Genomic DNA, 14,650 nt, shown 5'->3' with positions numbered 1-14,650 from the left:
CCAGAGGGGAGAGAACACTGGACTTGGAATTAGGAAGGATGAATTCAAATCCTTCCTTCCTCAGATGTTCACTACTCTTAATGTGCTATATAAGTGTTAGCTATTTATTATAATTGCTTGTTTGGCTAATCCTCTCCCCCCTCCCTGAAGGGGGATAGAGCTACAAGCATTGAGTAGAAATTGCAAGGAGACAAATTTAGACTTCATGTACGGGAAAAAAAAAAAAACATTAATTAGTACCATCAAAAAGTGGAATGGACTGCCTAGGGAAGTAATGAGTTTTCCTTTATTAGTGGTCTTCAGGGAAAAACTGTGAGATCACTTTTCGGGTATGTTGTACAAGGAATTTGCCTTCAGCTGTAGGTCATTCTAGATGATCTGAGATCCCTTCCAACCCTGACACTCCCCTACCAGGGAGGAGGGGGTAAAGGCAGAAGTGATATATGTACCCTGCATAATACTTGGTTACCCTCTTGAGTACTGAGATGGGGAAGGGAAGAGCAGATGCTGAATCAACAACCCTGGTATCCGGAGCAGACTTCCAACCTCCTAGTAATGGAGGACTAAGACACTGTCACTTGTTTTTCCAGTGGTTCAGGTGACATAGGGCAGAGTAGGCAATGTCTCCGCATGTGACAATAAGCCTTTGGATGGGAATACCTCCAGATTAGGGCCTGAGATCTGGAACCCTACCCTCCCAGACCCAGTGATGGGGGAAATGGACTCCAAGAAGAGATCCTCTAACACCTGCAGTGACAAGAAACTCCCTCATAAGGAAGCCATGTCAGATGAAAACTGTACAACAAAATGTCTGGACAGTATGGACTTAAGTACCTACTGATTTAACTTAATTTTAAAAATACATCCATACTTAAGAAGCCTTATTTCCTATTTTCTGTATATTACACCATAGTAAGGGACACAACCCAGACCCACATTGCAGAGAGTCACATGTTTATCATGCATCATTACTTAGCCAACAAAATATTAATCTGAATTACTTAAACACTCGCTTACTCATGCTATATGATTGTCAGGAAGCTGTCAGCGCTGAGGACATCATCAAGGAATTGCTCAAGGTCCTTCCCTGTCCTAGGCTTTTAATAAATCTGTTTCTGAACACTCCTCCCATCCCAAATTTCCTCCATAATTAAGCTCTATCTTCAGCACCTTCAATAAATAAGTATGGAAAATGTAGGCAGAGAATGGAAAGTGAAGAGAGTGCTCGCCTTGGAGTCAGAAAAATCTGCTTTCAAATCTCATCTCTGATACATACTAGCAGTACAATCCTGGCAACCATTTCATTGTTCTGAGCCTTAGTTTCCTCATCTGTCAAATGGGAATAATAATAACTTTAGTACTTACTCCACAGGTTTGCTCTGAGGCTCAGTTGGGATGGTGTACATAAAGTACTTTGCAAATTTTAAAGCATTATATAAATAGCAACTATGATTGGTAGTAATTAAAGTTGAACTCACCCATTTGCCCAAGCCAGGATAGTCATGTTCAGGATCAAAAAGGTGTTGATGTAGTTGGAACTCTCGGCTGAACTCTGCAGTGTCGGGGGAGTTTTCCAGACATCCATCATCTACTGCAAACAGCCAGAAGTCTTTGAGAAATAGCTAAGCAACTTATGCATGCCCCCATGTGTAAAGGTAAATAGGGACAAGGCAGATCACTGAAGGTCAGAATCACATTCCCATCTGCATCCCATGTATCTATTCCTGCTTCCTTTTGACTCACTTTGTGACCTCAGGCAAATCACTTTCCCTCTCTGGGCCTGTTCTCCATCTGGAAACTGAAAATGATGATGGCTACTTTCCTCTACTTACTTCAGAGGGATATGGTGACATTTATGCCTAGCTTTTTGGAAATCCTTGTGCTCCTTAGAGAAAGGTGCAACATTACCATACTATTTTATGCGTAACATATAAAATAAAATGTTTTATGTTAAATACAATGTTAATTTGTTTGATAATGCTATATATATTTGTAATATAATATTCTTTATAATATTTTAAAATAAATGCAGCTTATGCTCCTTAGAGAAAAGTGCAATATCAATATATTTTACATATAAAATATATTTTATGCAAATAGAATATTACATTATATGATAAATAATATTATATAATAATGTATTATATATAGTAGTTATTGTGCTTAGTATAATGTCTGGCACATAGTAAGCACTTAATACACCTTTTGATTGATATATATTGGGCACAGCTGGATTCAGCATGAGGCCAAATGGGACTCTGCCCCAGGGCAGTGATAGGAGATAAATGTGATTCCTCCCTCCCCTGCTGATGACTATCCCTTGATTCACCTCCTAGATCTCTGGAGGCCCAGGACATAACCACATCCACGATCCTCTCCTGACCTTACTTCACTCTCCCACACACAAACTGTGAGTCTTAGGAGAAGTTTGGGCTAATTATAGTTCTAATGTGAGATACACATTCTTTGGGGGAAGGAGGAGGAGGATGTGTTGTGTATTTTGCATAATGGGTATAGTTTGCATATTTTTAATGTGCAACTAGATTAATAAATAACGCACACCATAGTCAATGAACAGAGGTGTGTGTGTATGTGTGTGTGTGTGTGTGTGTGTGTGTTGGGCTAATGGCTGTCCCAGCATGACTGGTGTTATGGGTATTGTCTTTCTTATTGGTATCTAGGTACAGATCTGTGATTTCATCTAGGTAAAGTAACACCTAATGTGGACGTTCCTTCCAAGGTTGTAGAATGGTATCATCTGTGGGAGTTGTCCAAGGCACTCACTGGTTAAGTAACAGTCAGCCTTGGGCATTCATTAGTCCAACAACACATCCATTCTCTGTTCCATGGGTATGTTATATGTATTTATTAATCTGGGGTCGAAGGCAAGACTTGAACTCAAGTCTTACTAAATCAAAGGTCAACTCTTTAATTAGACCCTACTATCATTCAGTAATGGTGTCTTCAAAATTTTTTTTCCTTTCATAAATGTTTTATTGATGCCTTTTTTAAACAGCACTATCACCCCTCAGTGACTTCCCTCCACATAACTCTCCCTTGTAACAAATATGTCCAGTCAAATAAATTAACATATTTTCTGTGTTATATATTTATCATTCCACACCTACACTCTATCACCTCCCTGCTAAGAGGAGGACAAAGCTTCCTTGGCCTCAGCACTCTCCAAAGTCCCTCTTGATCTTATGATTCTCTGGAGATGACTCATTCTGCCCATCTTTTATATGCCTTGGACAATCAATAAAGAACACAGGGAGTCTGGGTTGTGTGAGAAGCTGAGGGGAGGAGTGAGGACCTGTTTTCAAAAGGCTGATGAGACATCAAATAAGTGCTGAAAATGGGCGCCTATTTACCATCAATCAGCCAGGTATGTCCTGTGTCTAGTTTCTTGGAGCATTTTCAAGTCTTTCCAGAAGGCAGTCTGCAAGGCACACAAGGCCTCTCAGCAGCATGAACCTAATGTGGAAGTCATTAGCATACCAAAAAATCTCTAATGCAGCTCTACTGTGTCTGCTCAGTGTTCAGAGCTCCTGACTGGGAACGTTATCTAACCCCTACATCTGCAACCATCAGCATGTCACTCTGGTGGGAATGGAGAAAATTAGAGCAAAAATAGGTGCTCAGACACATTTTTTGGATGTGGAGTGGATTCTAATCCTTTACCGGAAGTGATTTCCTGGGTGATGTTGAAGGGTGGGAGCCCACTGGAGTCATGAGCACCTTGTAGTGGGGGGTCAGATAACTGAGACACCAAACACCAGAGAATTTAAAATACTATCTCTGTAGCCAAGAAACAACATAGATGAGGATTTCCCTTTGGTTTCCACAATGACACAGAAAGCATATTGAGAGAATTAAAGGATAAATTTTCCTTAAATTAAAGACTAAATTTCCAGAATAGTATATTGGAACCATGGAGGTCTGAAAGCTGAGACTTGGGGCTTATACCACAGTCCACATTGACCTCTTCCTTTTCTGACATCCAATATTATTTATGGTCAACACCACATATCCCAGCACTTGATTATATCAAACAATGAATAAGCAATTATTATGCGCCAACTTTAGACCAAGCAATGTACTGGGTGCTACATATACAAAGACTAATAGGGAACAGACCCTGTCCTCATAAAGCTTATATTCTATTGAGAAAACTGTATGTTGTTTCAATTTTTCTTTTTGAGAATGTCCATCTTATCTCCCCCTCCACCTCCAAGACAGTTTCTTGGGAATTGGGGCCATATCTTAAACATCTTTCTGTCCCTTTCATATAACCTTAACATAAATATTCATCCTGCCTTATCTGAATTAGTGTGACTTCAGTATGTTTGTTCCCCTCTTCCCTTCACAGTTCAAAAGTGAATGTGTCACTTAAGTTTCATCTAGCAAGGCCTTACATATAGTAACCTTTCAATGATACATAAAGAATTCAGCTCATTTATCATGAAAAAAATAACATAACCAAGTATATGATTAAGGTTGAAATGAGAAATACAGGCAATAAGAACTAGAGAAATTTAGAAGAAGATCTGTGCACTATAAATTTAGTTCAATAAACATTTGCTGAATATCTGCTATGTGGAGGCCACTGTACCAAGAATTAGGAATACAAAGGCAGATACTAAAAATCCTCTTTACTCAAGTAACTTACATTCAATTGGAGGAGGGAGGGAAGGAGGAAAAGTAAATGTAAAGTGTATACAAGCAATTTCAAGATGGAGAGAGTTCTAACAACTGGGGTGGTGATCAAGAAAGTCCTCATGTAAGAAGCAGCCCTTGAGCTGTGTTTTGCAGCAAGCTTGGGGTCCTACAAAGCAGAGAGAAGGAGGGAGGACATTCCAGACATGGTGGACCACCAGGGCAGAGATACAGAGGTGAGAGCTAGAATGTCATACACCAGGGAGAGGATAAAGTCCAATTTGCCTAGAAAGGAGAGTATTTGAGGGGGAATATTATGAAATAAGCCTAGAAAGGTAGTTGAGAGCCAGACTAAAGTGAGTCTAAATGCCAGACTGAGGATTTTATATTTTATGGAGCATGTAAGACTTGAGCCAAGCCTTGAAGGATGGGTAGAATTTAGAGACATGGAAGGGGTGGGGAGGACTCAAATCCGAAATGTTTGACTCTGAACTCACTCCTAAATACCTGAATAAGGCCCACTGCTGTGTCTAATCAATCCAGCCAGCTGCCCCTGGGGAATGTTGTTCCTTAAACTTGGTACAGGTCTTTCCTCTCCCTGAATCCAAAATTCTACAAGCAAATAATATGCGGCTGAAGTGATCTGAGCCATGCAGTGATTCAGGTTTTCCTGCAATCCTGTTTTCAAATCTAATTTTTCACTGTGCCGGCAGACCCACATTACTTAGCCACACGCAATCACTTAGATTCCAGTTAGTAACAGTGACCATGTTTTCTGAACACACACACACACACAGAACCAAGACACATGGTCTGATAGAAGATGTTACTTTTGTGAAGCCTTGTTAAAAAGTACACTTTCTTTTCTTGGAACTGGGGTTATCCTAGATTTTCCAGGACATATGGAAATGAAAAAAAAAATTATTGTGCCATCTTAGTATCTTCTCTAGTGGCTCTAGCCCAAGAGGGATTTTCATGAGGTAGCAGAGTCTACTCTGGGAGCCTACTCCTCAATATCCCCTATGGAGTCCCTGAGATTTTTTCCTGATCTCTTTGTAATGCTTGAAATAACAAGTATCAATAAAATACATTTTTTCAATAATGGGAAATAAAACCACCAAGAGACCAAGGTTAGCTGTATTCAGGCATATTGATCCCCTATCAGAACTTAATGTTCAAATTCAATTTGCCTGCACAACTCTGGATTCCTTTTCCCACAATCCATGAGCTATTGAAAGTATAGATTTTTTTTCCCTGAAAGGGATGAGCCCTAGAAGGTAACCACATTAAATCAGAACTTTGGGTTCCAATTTAGTCCACACCCACACACATTTTATCCTAGTTTGAGATAGAAATGGGAGGTGGTAGGTAGTTCTTTTCATGTTACTTTGAAAAGCAGAAAAAAGGAAATGAGGAATTACATCTTTAGTCACTAAGTGATAGCTTAAAAACAAAGTTCTCACTTTAAAAAGAGCCTGAAAGCAGTGGGAGAGGGCTCCTCAGTCCAGGGTTGCCAAAACTATCAGTGGTACATCAAGATGCAGGCCTATCCTGGTGACGGAAGTTGTTACCACATTCCAAGGAGAACAACCGTATGAGTAACATAGTCCAGGACAACTTTAACAGTAAATGCTAGTAGTAATCTAGTCCTCTCACTATTATTCATAGAAATGGTATATGAAGACCTGAGGGGAGAGAGCAGGGAGGGGAAAGGAAGTTGGTAAACTGGAATACTTCAAAAAATTTCACCATGCCTCCATTTCTGATCTTTTATCAGAACTTTTAAAATATATTCAAATTGACAGTTGGGTTTTTTGCTTAACTTTTATTGGGCAAACAAAAGCTTAGATCTACAAATGGTAGGGAGCTCAGTGGCCATCTAATCCAACCCCCTCATTTTACAGTTGGAGAAACTACAGCCCACAGAATTTAAGTAGCTTTGCCCAAGGTCAAATAGGCAGGATGTATGAGAGGCAGGATTTGAACCTAGGTCCTCTGACTCAAAAGCTATATCTCTTTCCACTATACCACACTATATTCAGAGAAGTGTTATAGTATAATAGAAAGAATACCAGAGTTTAGATTCCTATACTTCTATTTACTATGTGACCTATCTATAAAAATAGTATAGTATAATAATAGAATAATATTCAGTAAGATGATGGAACTGAAGCCATTTTGTATCTACAAGGTGCTACTTGTATGAATTTGAACAAGTCACTTCACCATTTCAATTACTTCATCTGTAAAATGAAGAGGTTAAACTAGATAGGCCCTGAAGTTCCTTCCAGCTCTACATAGATCAATAGACATTTATTAAGCACTTACTATGCATCAGGCACTGTGCTAAGTGCTGGGGATACAGAAAGAGGCAAAAGACAGTCCCTGACCTCAAGGAGTTTACAATTGGATAGATCTTAAATTGTTAGTATTTTGCTCCCACCACCACCCCTACTACCTCCTGCAAAGAGAGGGCTTAACCAGATCCAAAGACTGGTAGTTAGGGGAAAAAGCAGGACAAATGAATAGGTGTGGATAACCTGAGAGTAGATAATCTTAAGTTGTCTACATCTTATGTTGGAAAAGGGGAAGATGTTTTAGAATAATCTGGAGAGGGGTGGTGGAGATTTTTTTTTAAGTTAAGGAGAACTGGGAGATGATTGAGAGCAGCTAAAAGAGGGACAGTTAGAAGGCTCAGTGGATAGAGCACTGGTCCTGGAATCAGGAAGACCAGTTCAAATCCAGCCTCAGATACCTCCTGTGTGACCCTGGGCAAGTCACTTAGCCTCTGCCTTAGTCCACTGGAGAACAAAATGGCAAATCATTCAGGTATCTTTGCCAAGAAAACCTCATGGACAATTTGGCCCATTGGGTCATGAAGATTCAGACATGACTGAACGAGAGAGAGAGAGAGAGAGACAGAGAGAGAGAGAGAGAGACAGAGAGAGACAGAGAGAGACAGAGAGACAGAGAGAGAGAGAGAGACAGAGAGACAGAGAGACAGAGAGAGACAGACAGAGAGAGAGAGACAGAGACAGAGAGAGAGAGAATAAGAGAATATCTTGGCAAAATAACTTTATATGTAATCTGGGCCTTGTGACTGAACTGTATATTGTAAATTAAATTCACTTGGTCCCTTCACTTTCTAACACAGGGCTGCACAGTGGAATTTAACTGTTAGTAATTCCAAATGCTTACCTTTAGCACTTTCTAGCTTAGATTCCTTATAATTTCAAACCTATTTCTCCCTGGGAACATATCAGCATGTCTTCCCATTACCTGTTTTTCCAACAGGGCAGGGATTTGGAGGATCTGGATAGCCCTGGTCCTCACTGAAGTCCTTGGGGATGTTGTCACCAGTCAGCTCAGCCACAATGTTAGGGATGTTGCCATAAGGACCCAAATGCTGCAGACCTTCATGGGCACCACCTATAAGGAATACAAAACAGACTCAGGTGCATGTAGACAAGGAGCCCAGAAAGATGGACACTCACTTCCCAACCTGCTTCAACCAGTGCTGGAGCCAGTTTAAACAGGCTCTTGAGAGATGACTGTGAAATTTTCAATGTGAACATTTATACTTTGCAAATTGGCAAATGCTATTATTCAGAACTTTATTTACTGTTCTGTTGATAGTTTAGAAAATGCTGGAAAAAATGTGGATTAAATTGACAAAGATTTAAAAAATGGCAATAATCAGTGCTGGAGAGACTGTGTAATGAAAGGCACACTAATACATGGTTAGTGGAGCTGTGAAATGGTGCTATCATTTTGGAAAGCAATCTTGAATTAAGCAAGGAATGTGATTACAATGTCCATGCCCTGTGAACCAGAGACTCCATTATTAGATTTATAAACTAAGGAAGCCATCAATAACAAGAAAGTTTCCATATACACCAAAATATTTATAGTGGCACTTTCTATTACAGCAAAGAACTGGAAACAAAGTAGATAACCATTCATCAGGGAATGGTTAAACAAACTGCAGTAATGTAATATTACTATGCTATAAGAAATGATGAGTGTGATGAATACAGCAAAGCATGGAAAGATTCACATGAACTGATGCAGAGCCAAGAAAACACTATATACAATAACTACAATGTAAATGGAAAGGATAATACACTTAAAAAACCAAGCGAATGTAACAAAATTATAAGGATCAAAGAATAAAAAGATATTAGATGACACTCCCAACCCACCCCTTCATGGAAATGGGATGTCCACAGGTGTTCCACATTGCATATGCTTTCCTATTTTCCAATGTGTTGACCAGTTATGCTGATATTATTTTACTCTTTTTAAAAAGACCATTTGTTAAATAGTAGGGCTCTCTGGGAAGAAGGATACTTGAGATAAGGGATATGATGATGTAAAAAAAAAGAAGACATCAATAAAAACTCATTTTTTAAAAATACAGATTAAATTTAGTGCATTATTTGTGTGTTTTCCCCCCTGGAAAGCCAATTATTAAACTTTTACCAGCATACTCCTCTCCTGATGCCTTTTGAAAATCAAAGCCAATTCTTTTCTGGACCAGCCTCAACTGATTCTATACCACATCTTCCACAAACTTAGAGATTTTATGCTGTGTTAATAAAATCATTGATTTTTCTCTGCCTTCTTAAACAAGAAAATACTTAACACCATTTAACCTTGGTCTTGATAACTCAGGATCATCCTTATAAACCTTATATTTTGTAGCAACAAATATTTTTTTCATTGTTTTCTTCACACATCCTCAGAATAATACCAATCATTATCCCAAATCAATATTTTAAGGAATCAAGATTTCATTTAGTGTAAGTACTCCCCCCCACTCAAGTTGATCTCACTCTCTCCATCACTTAGCAGTTTTGTAAACTGCTATGGCTGAAAAAAAAAATCATCATTAGTTGGTGGCCAAACTTTTGTATGACTTTCAATACGATAAAAGATTGGACCATGAGTGATAACCTCATGGAACACTTAGATGGCTAAGCCATTTGCCTCTGTACTAAAAGAACCCATCCTGCAATGCTCAGTGGATAAAGTGCTGGACCTGGAGTCAGGAAGACCTGAGTTCAAATCCAGCCTGAGATACCTACTAGATATATGACCCTGTCAAAAGTTTATGACCCAAGTCATACCCAATGACATATGACCCAAGTCAAAGTTTCTTATCTATAAAATGGTAACAATAATAATAATACCTGCCTCCCAGAGTTGTTGTAAAGATAACGTGAGATATTTGCAAAATTCTAGGAAATTTTAAAAAGCTTGATAAATACTAGCTATTTTTGCTATTGGATCTCTGTCAGTTTGGGAGTTGTAACTTCTGTCAATGTGACCAGCTTTCCCCTTATGATTTAGAGCTTCTAAAGGAAATGCAGAGTACAGAGAGGATATTATTCACAAATTCACTGATTTCCCCAGGAATATGTGAAGCCCTAAGGACTGTGTTTTATGAAAACCCAAGCAATGTCTATGAGGGCTCTGTAGCTACCTACCAACCTGTAATGGAGGAAGTGAGAAAAATAGTAATGCTGGGCTCCACTCCCTCTTCATTTTTCAATTCTTCTAGTTATATAGTACTTTCAATTTTTGCAAAACGTTACTATGTTTGTGATTTTGACTTAATTCATTTTAAAAAACCACATACACATTATCAGTTCCTTAATCTGTTCAAGGTAGTTTGTCACTTTTCAATCATTCAGTCCTTTCTAACTCTGCAAGACCCTGTGAACCATACTGTCCATGGGGTTTTCTTGGCAAAAATACTAGAGTGGTTTGCCATTTCCTTCTCCAGAGGATTATGGCAAACAGTGATTAAGCGATTTGCCCAGGGTCACACAGTTAGAAAGTATCTGAGGTCGGATTTTAATTCAGATCTTCTGACTTCAGGTCCAATGCTGTATCATCCACTGAGTCATCTAGGTACTTCTCAAGGTAGTGCAAAAGAAAAATTTCCTGCCTCTATGAAACTTTCTCACTAGTAAAGATAAAGATATACACAAATAACCATAGCACAAGGCAGCTTGAGAAGCTGGGTGGTGAGCAATGCCCTCAATCTGGCATCAAGAGCAAATTGGGTTTGAATCTTATCTGGACTCTAGCAGTATTACCCCAGGTGAGTCAAAACATCTCTGATCTTCCTCTTCCTCATCTATAAAATGGGGATATTACTAGAACCTCCCTCAAAGGCAGCTGTAAAGATCAGATGAAATCATGAGATGATCCCATTAGACTGTTAGCTCCTTGAGGGTTTGTTGTTGTTTACCCAGTCCTGTCCAACTCTTTGTGACCTCGTGTGGGGTTTTCTTGGCAAAGATACTGGAGTGGTTTGCCTTTTTCTTTTCCAGCTCATTTTACAGATGAGGAAACTGAGGCAAACAGGATTAAGTGACTTGCCTAAGGCCATATAGTTTGTAAGTACCTGCATTCAGATTTGAATTAAAGATGAGTCTTCCTGACTCCAGGCGCAGAGCTCTATCAGAATATGACAACTAGCTGCCCCTCCCTGAGGTAGGCACCATCTTTTGCCTCTTTTTATTTTTCCAGTGCTTAGGACAGTGCCTGACAGATAGAAGGTGCTTAAGAAATGTTTATTGACTGACTTACTGACCAATGTACATAGTGTACTTTGTAAAACAGCACTGGTCACTTTATTCATTTAAACAAGCACTTATTTAACGAGTCTCTGTGGTATAAGTTATTGACATTTTTTGTCTACGTATCCTCGGTGCCTAACACAGCACTGTGTATATAATAGGAGCTTAAAAAAATTACTGCTTAATCCATATCATTATTAGAATGTAAGAACAGAACAAAAATAGAGTACTTTGGAAGTTCAGAAGTAAGAGTGATGATTTCTGACTGGGGATCAGGGAAGGCTTCATGGAGAAGATGACATCAGAACTGGGGTTTGAAGTATGGACAGAACTGGATGAAGAGAGCTTGGGCAGAAGGGATGGGACTGGTAAAGAGTCAAGGCAAAAGGAACAAGTTGATCACAGTAGCAAGAAAATCTCTACTATTCCAATGGAGTACATAGGGCCAGTTTAGAGATGAAAAAACTAAGGCCCACAGAGGTTAGATAATTTGCCTGTGACCAGGTAGTGATGCCCAGAACAAGTATATCAGGGTCCCACAAGCACCTCACTTTCAGTTTCCCACTTCTGAAGAATGGTTAGAGGCCTAAAGTGTCAATTGGTAAATGAGATCTCCCAAAATGAGAGTGGGCTCAAGAGGTCCAGGGGGCTTACCCTCCCAAAACTATTCTCCTTATGTACAACAGCTCACTATGAAGATTCAGAGTGACTGAAGCCAAATCCCCATTCTCGGCAGGCATTGGCAGAATCCTTCTAGGATGGGACACTGGCCATTATTCTTGCTACTGTGGTTCATTAATGTCTGAATGCCAGCTCCATGCCAGGAGGTTTACAGCATCCAGACCCAGCCCCTACCCTGCAGTCTTTCACTCACAATGTGGTAACGCCCCGACAAGCTCACAGCCAGCCAGCCAGTCGAGTCTCATCAATAAACCCTCTCTGCTATAACCCAATGATTCCAAGGCTGCCAGTTGGGCGGGATGACTGGACATTGGTGTTGGACAATAATGAAGAATTGTAGCGGGACAATCAGGTGCCAAGTTACCAATCACCCACATCATAAAAAGGGAGTTCCATGAGAGCAGCCTGGCAGAGAGTGGGTGCAAGCTCCTGAATACCAGCCATTCAGCTAAAGGGGAAAAGATCCAGCAGTTTTCAGTTATGTTACCCACAAACAGCAAGCACTAAAAATACACAGCAGCCCCTTCCTTCATTCTTCCAACCATCCTGGGTATAGCGTTTCTAAAGAGATGACCTTTTTTATGGCCTAATAAGTTCAAGAAATCATATGGGTTATTAAATCCAGCTCATTGAGCCTGCACCCTCCCATGTGCTTCCCAAATATCCTTGTTAGTGGGAAGAGGGTGCCAGCCTGGGATACCCAAGGGAACCAGGGCAGAAAATAGGATCTAAACTAAGAGAAAGGAAAAGTCTCGTGCTCAAAGAGGCTGAGGCAACTTTCATCTCTCAAAAACCCAAAGAGCAGTAATCAAAGGAGATACTAAATGGACGAGAGCAATTCCATTCAATTCAACACACATTTATTAAGGATGCAGCTGTGTCTTTACAAAGTCCTCTCATGCTTGCCTTCTTTACTCTCTCAATACGGCTCTTTTCCCTAGGATTTGGATTCTGTCTCCTCATAAAAATCCTTATCTTCTTTCCATCAACCGATGGACAATCACTTTGGGAATTCAAAGCACTGTGCCTAAAATGTAAATTCAAAGACAAAACCAAAATAGTTCCTACCCTCAAGGAACTTATACTCTACTTATGCGAATTGTGTATGTGAAGAGGGAAGTATCACACGTAGAGATAAGCCAATATAAACTATAGAGAAGATCGTCTCAAGAGGTAGAAAACATAGAGACCTGGCAAGTGGAGAAGGTGGCACCTGAATTGTGCTGAACATGACTCATTGCTATATAGTATTCTCCCTCTACATACTTTAGATTCCATCAGACCAGCTCTCTCTTGCTGCTCCTTATTTTCAATATTCTCTGTTTTGTCTCCATCCATGCCTATGTGTTGGCTGGGATACATTCCCTCTTCATATCTGCTTCTTCAAATTCCTTAGACGCCATTCAGACACCACCTTCTGCTACAGGATTTTCCTACTTCCCAATCCCATCTCCTTCCACCCCACCTGCTGATGCCTTCCTTTCCTTGTATATGTTTTCTATGGGTTTTGCAGATGCCTATCCATGTACATGCAGTCTCCTCTATTAGGATGTACACTCCTTAAGTGCAGGGACTGTTTTACTGTCTTTATAACCACAGCACAGATCTCAATGCCTAGCACAGAAAAGTCGTCAATCAGTTATTTTGCATTTATTAAGCTCTTATTATATGCTAGGTACTATGCTAAGCACTAGGGATACAAAGAAAGGTTCTGTTCTCCAGAGCTCACAGTCCAATGGAGAACAACATGTAAACCAACATGCAAAACCGAAATAGATACAAGAGAAACTGGGGGGTATAAATATCATAAATGCTTATTGATCTTGCCCCCCCCCAAAAAGAAATCTCCATTCCTTTGTGTTGGGGAGGGTGAAATAGAACAATGATGTCAAACAAATAGAAATAGGGGAACTAAACTGTATGTCAGGATCCCTGCAGGATGCATATTGACTTAGAAAACCATATATTAATATTATCTATGTTTCATTGTATTTTCATTAATTTTGTTAAATATTTCTCAATTAAATTTTAATTTGGTCCAGGTTGCACTCCAGCTATATGAGGCCCATAGGCTCATGTCTGACACCTCTGACATGGAACAATGCTTTATAATGTCAGTTTTTTTAATGCATTGATCAATTTTGCTGAACTTTTTTCCTCCTTTTAAAAAAATTCTTTGTTAGAAGAGATGGTTCTGTGAGAGAGGGAGGAGAGAAACTTAGGTTTAGACAAAATAAAATATATTGATAGCAACCCACTTTTAAAAAATAAATGGCTACTGACTGGTTAATTGAAGGAAGGTAAAGATTGTAGGAGGCAGTAGCAAGGAAACAGAACCTACAATCCAGGGAAGAGTCAAGAAAAAAAAAAGCAAGCATGAGAGGGCCTTGTAAGGACACAACATTCTGAGAAACTTCAGACTTGACCTTGAAGTTTATATGGTAATATCTGGTTTAAATACATCCACCCACCCTTTCAAAAAGTACAACCACTTCCCAAAGATTCAAATGCTGATAAGACACTTTCTGGATTTTCTGGCCCCTTATTTTTCCTCATTCCTTCTCTGGGATTCTCAATACACACTAGAACCCCAACTAAAAAGAGTGGGGGGAGGAAGGAAGGAAGGAGAGAGGAAGTAAGAGAGAAGGAGAGGGAGGGAAAGAGAAAATAGAGAAGAGAGAGAAAGAGAGAGAGAGAGAGAGAGAGAGAGAGAGAGAGAGAGA

The 14,650-nt window shown here is 39.7% G+C and overlaps 1 protein-coding gene across 4 annotated transcripts in view; it reads right to left on the bottom strand.

Annotated features, from left to right (window-relative positions):
- The window catches only part of SCG5 (secretogranin V), a 71,774-nt gene that overhangs the window by 14,361 nt on the left and 42,763 nt on the right, over positions 1-14,650 (bottom strand). For 2 of the 4 annotated variants that reach the window (XM_069097655.1, XM_069097652.1), the window contains exons 3-4: positions 7,936-8,085; positions 1,479-1,591 (exon numbers count right to left, since the gene is read on the bottom strand). In XM_069097655.1, the coding sequence (XP_068953756.1) occupies positions 1,479-1,591; positions 7,936-8,085 (263 nt within the window). The remainder of the gene's footprint in view (positions 1-1,478; positions 1,592-7,935; positions 8,086-14,650) is intronic. The other 2 variants (XM_069097653.1, XM_069097656.1) reach the window with 1 other exon arrangement.

The sequence above is a fragment of the Petaurus breviceps genome, unplaced genomic scaffold (assembly GCF_028583685.1).
Source record: "Petaurus breviceps papuanus isolate PSGF00001 unplaced genomic scaffold, PetGlider_PUasm1.0 37, whole genome shotgun sequence".
NCBI lineage: Eukaryota > Metazoa > Chordata > Mammalia > Diprotodontia > Petauridae > Petaurus > Petaurus breviceps.
The sequence above is the reverse complement of the archived record's forward strand: the minus strand, read 5'-3'. Positions and strand labels throughout refer to the sequence as shown.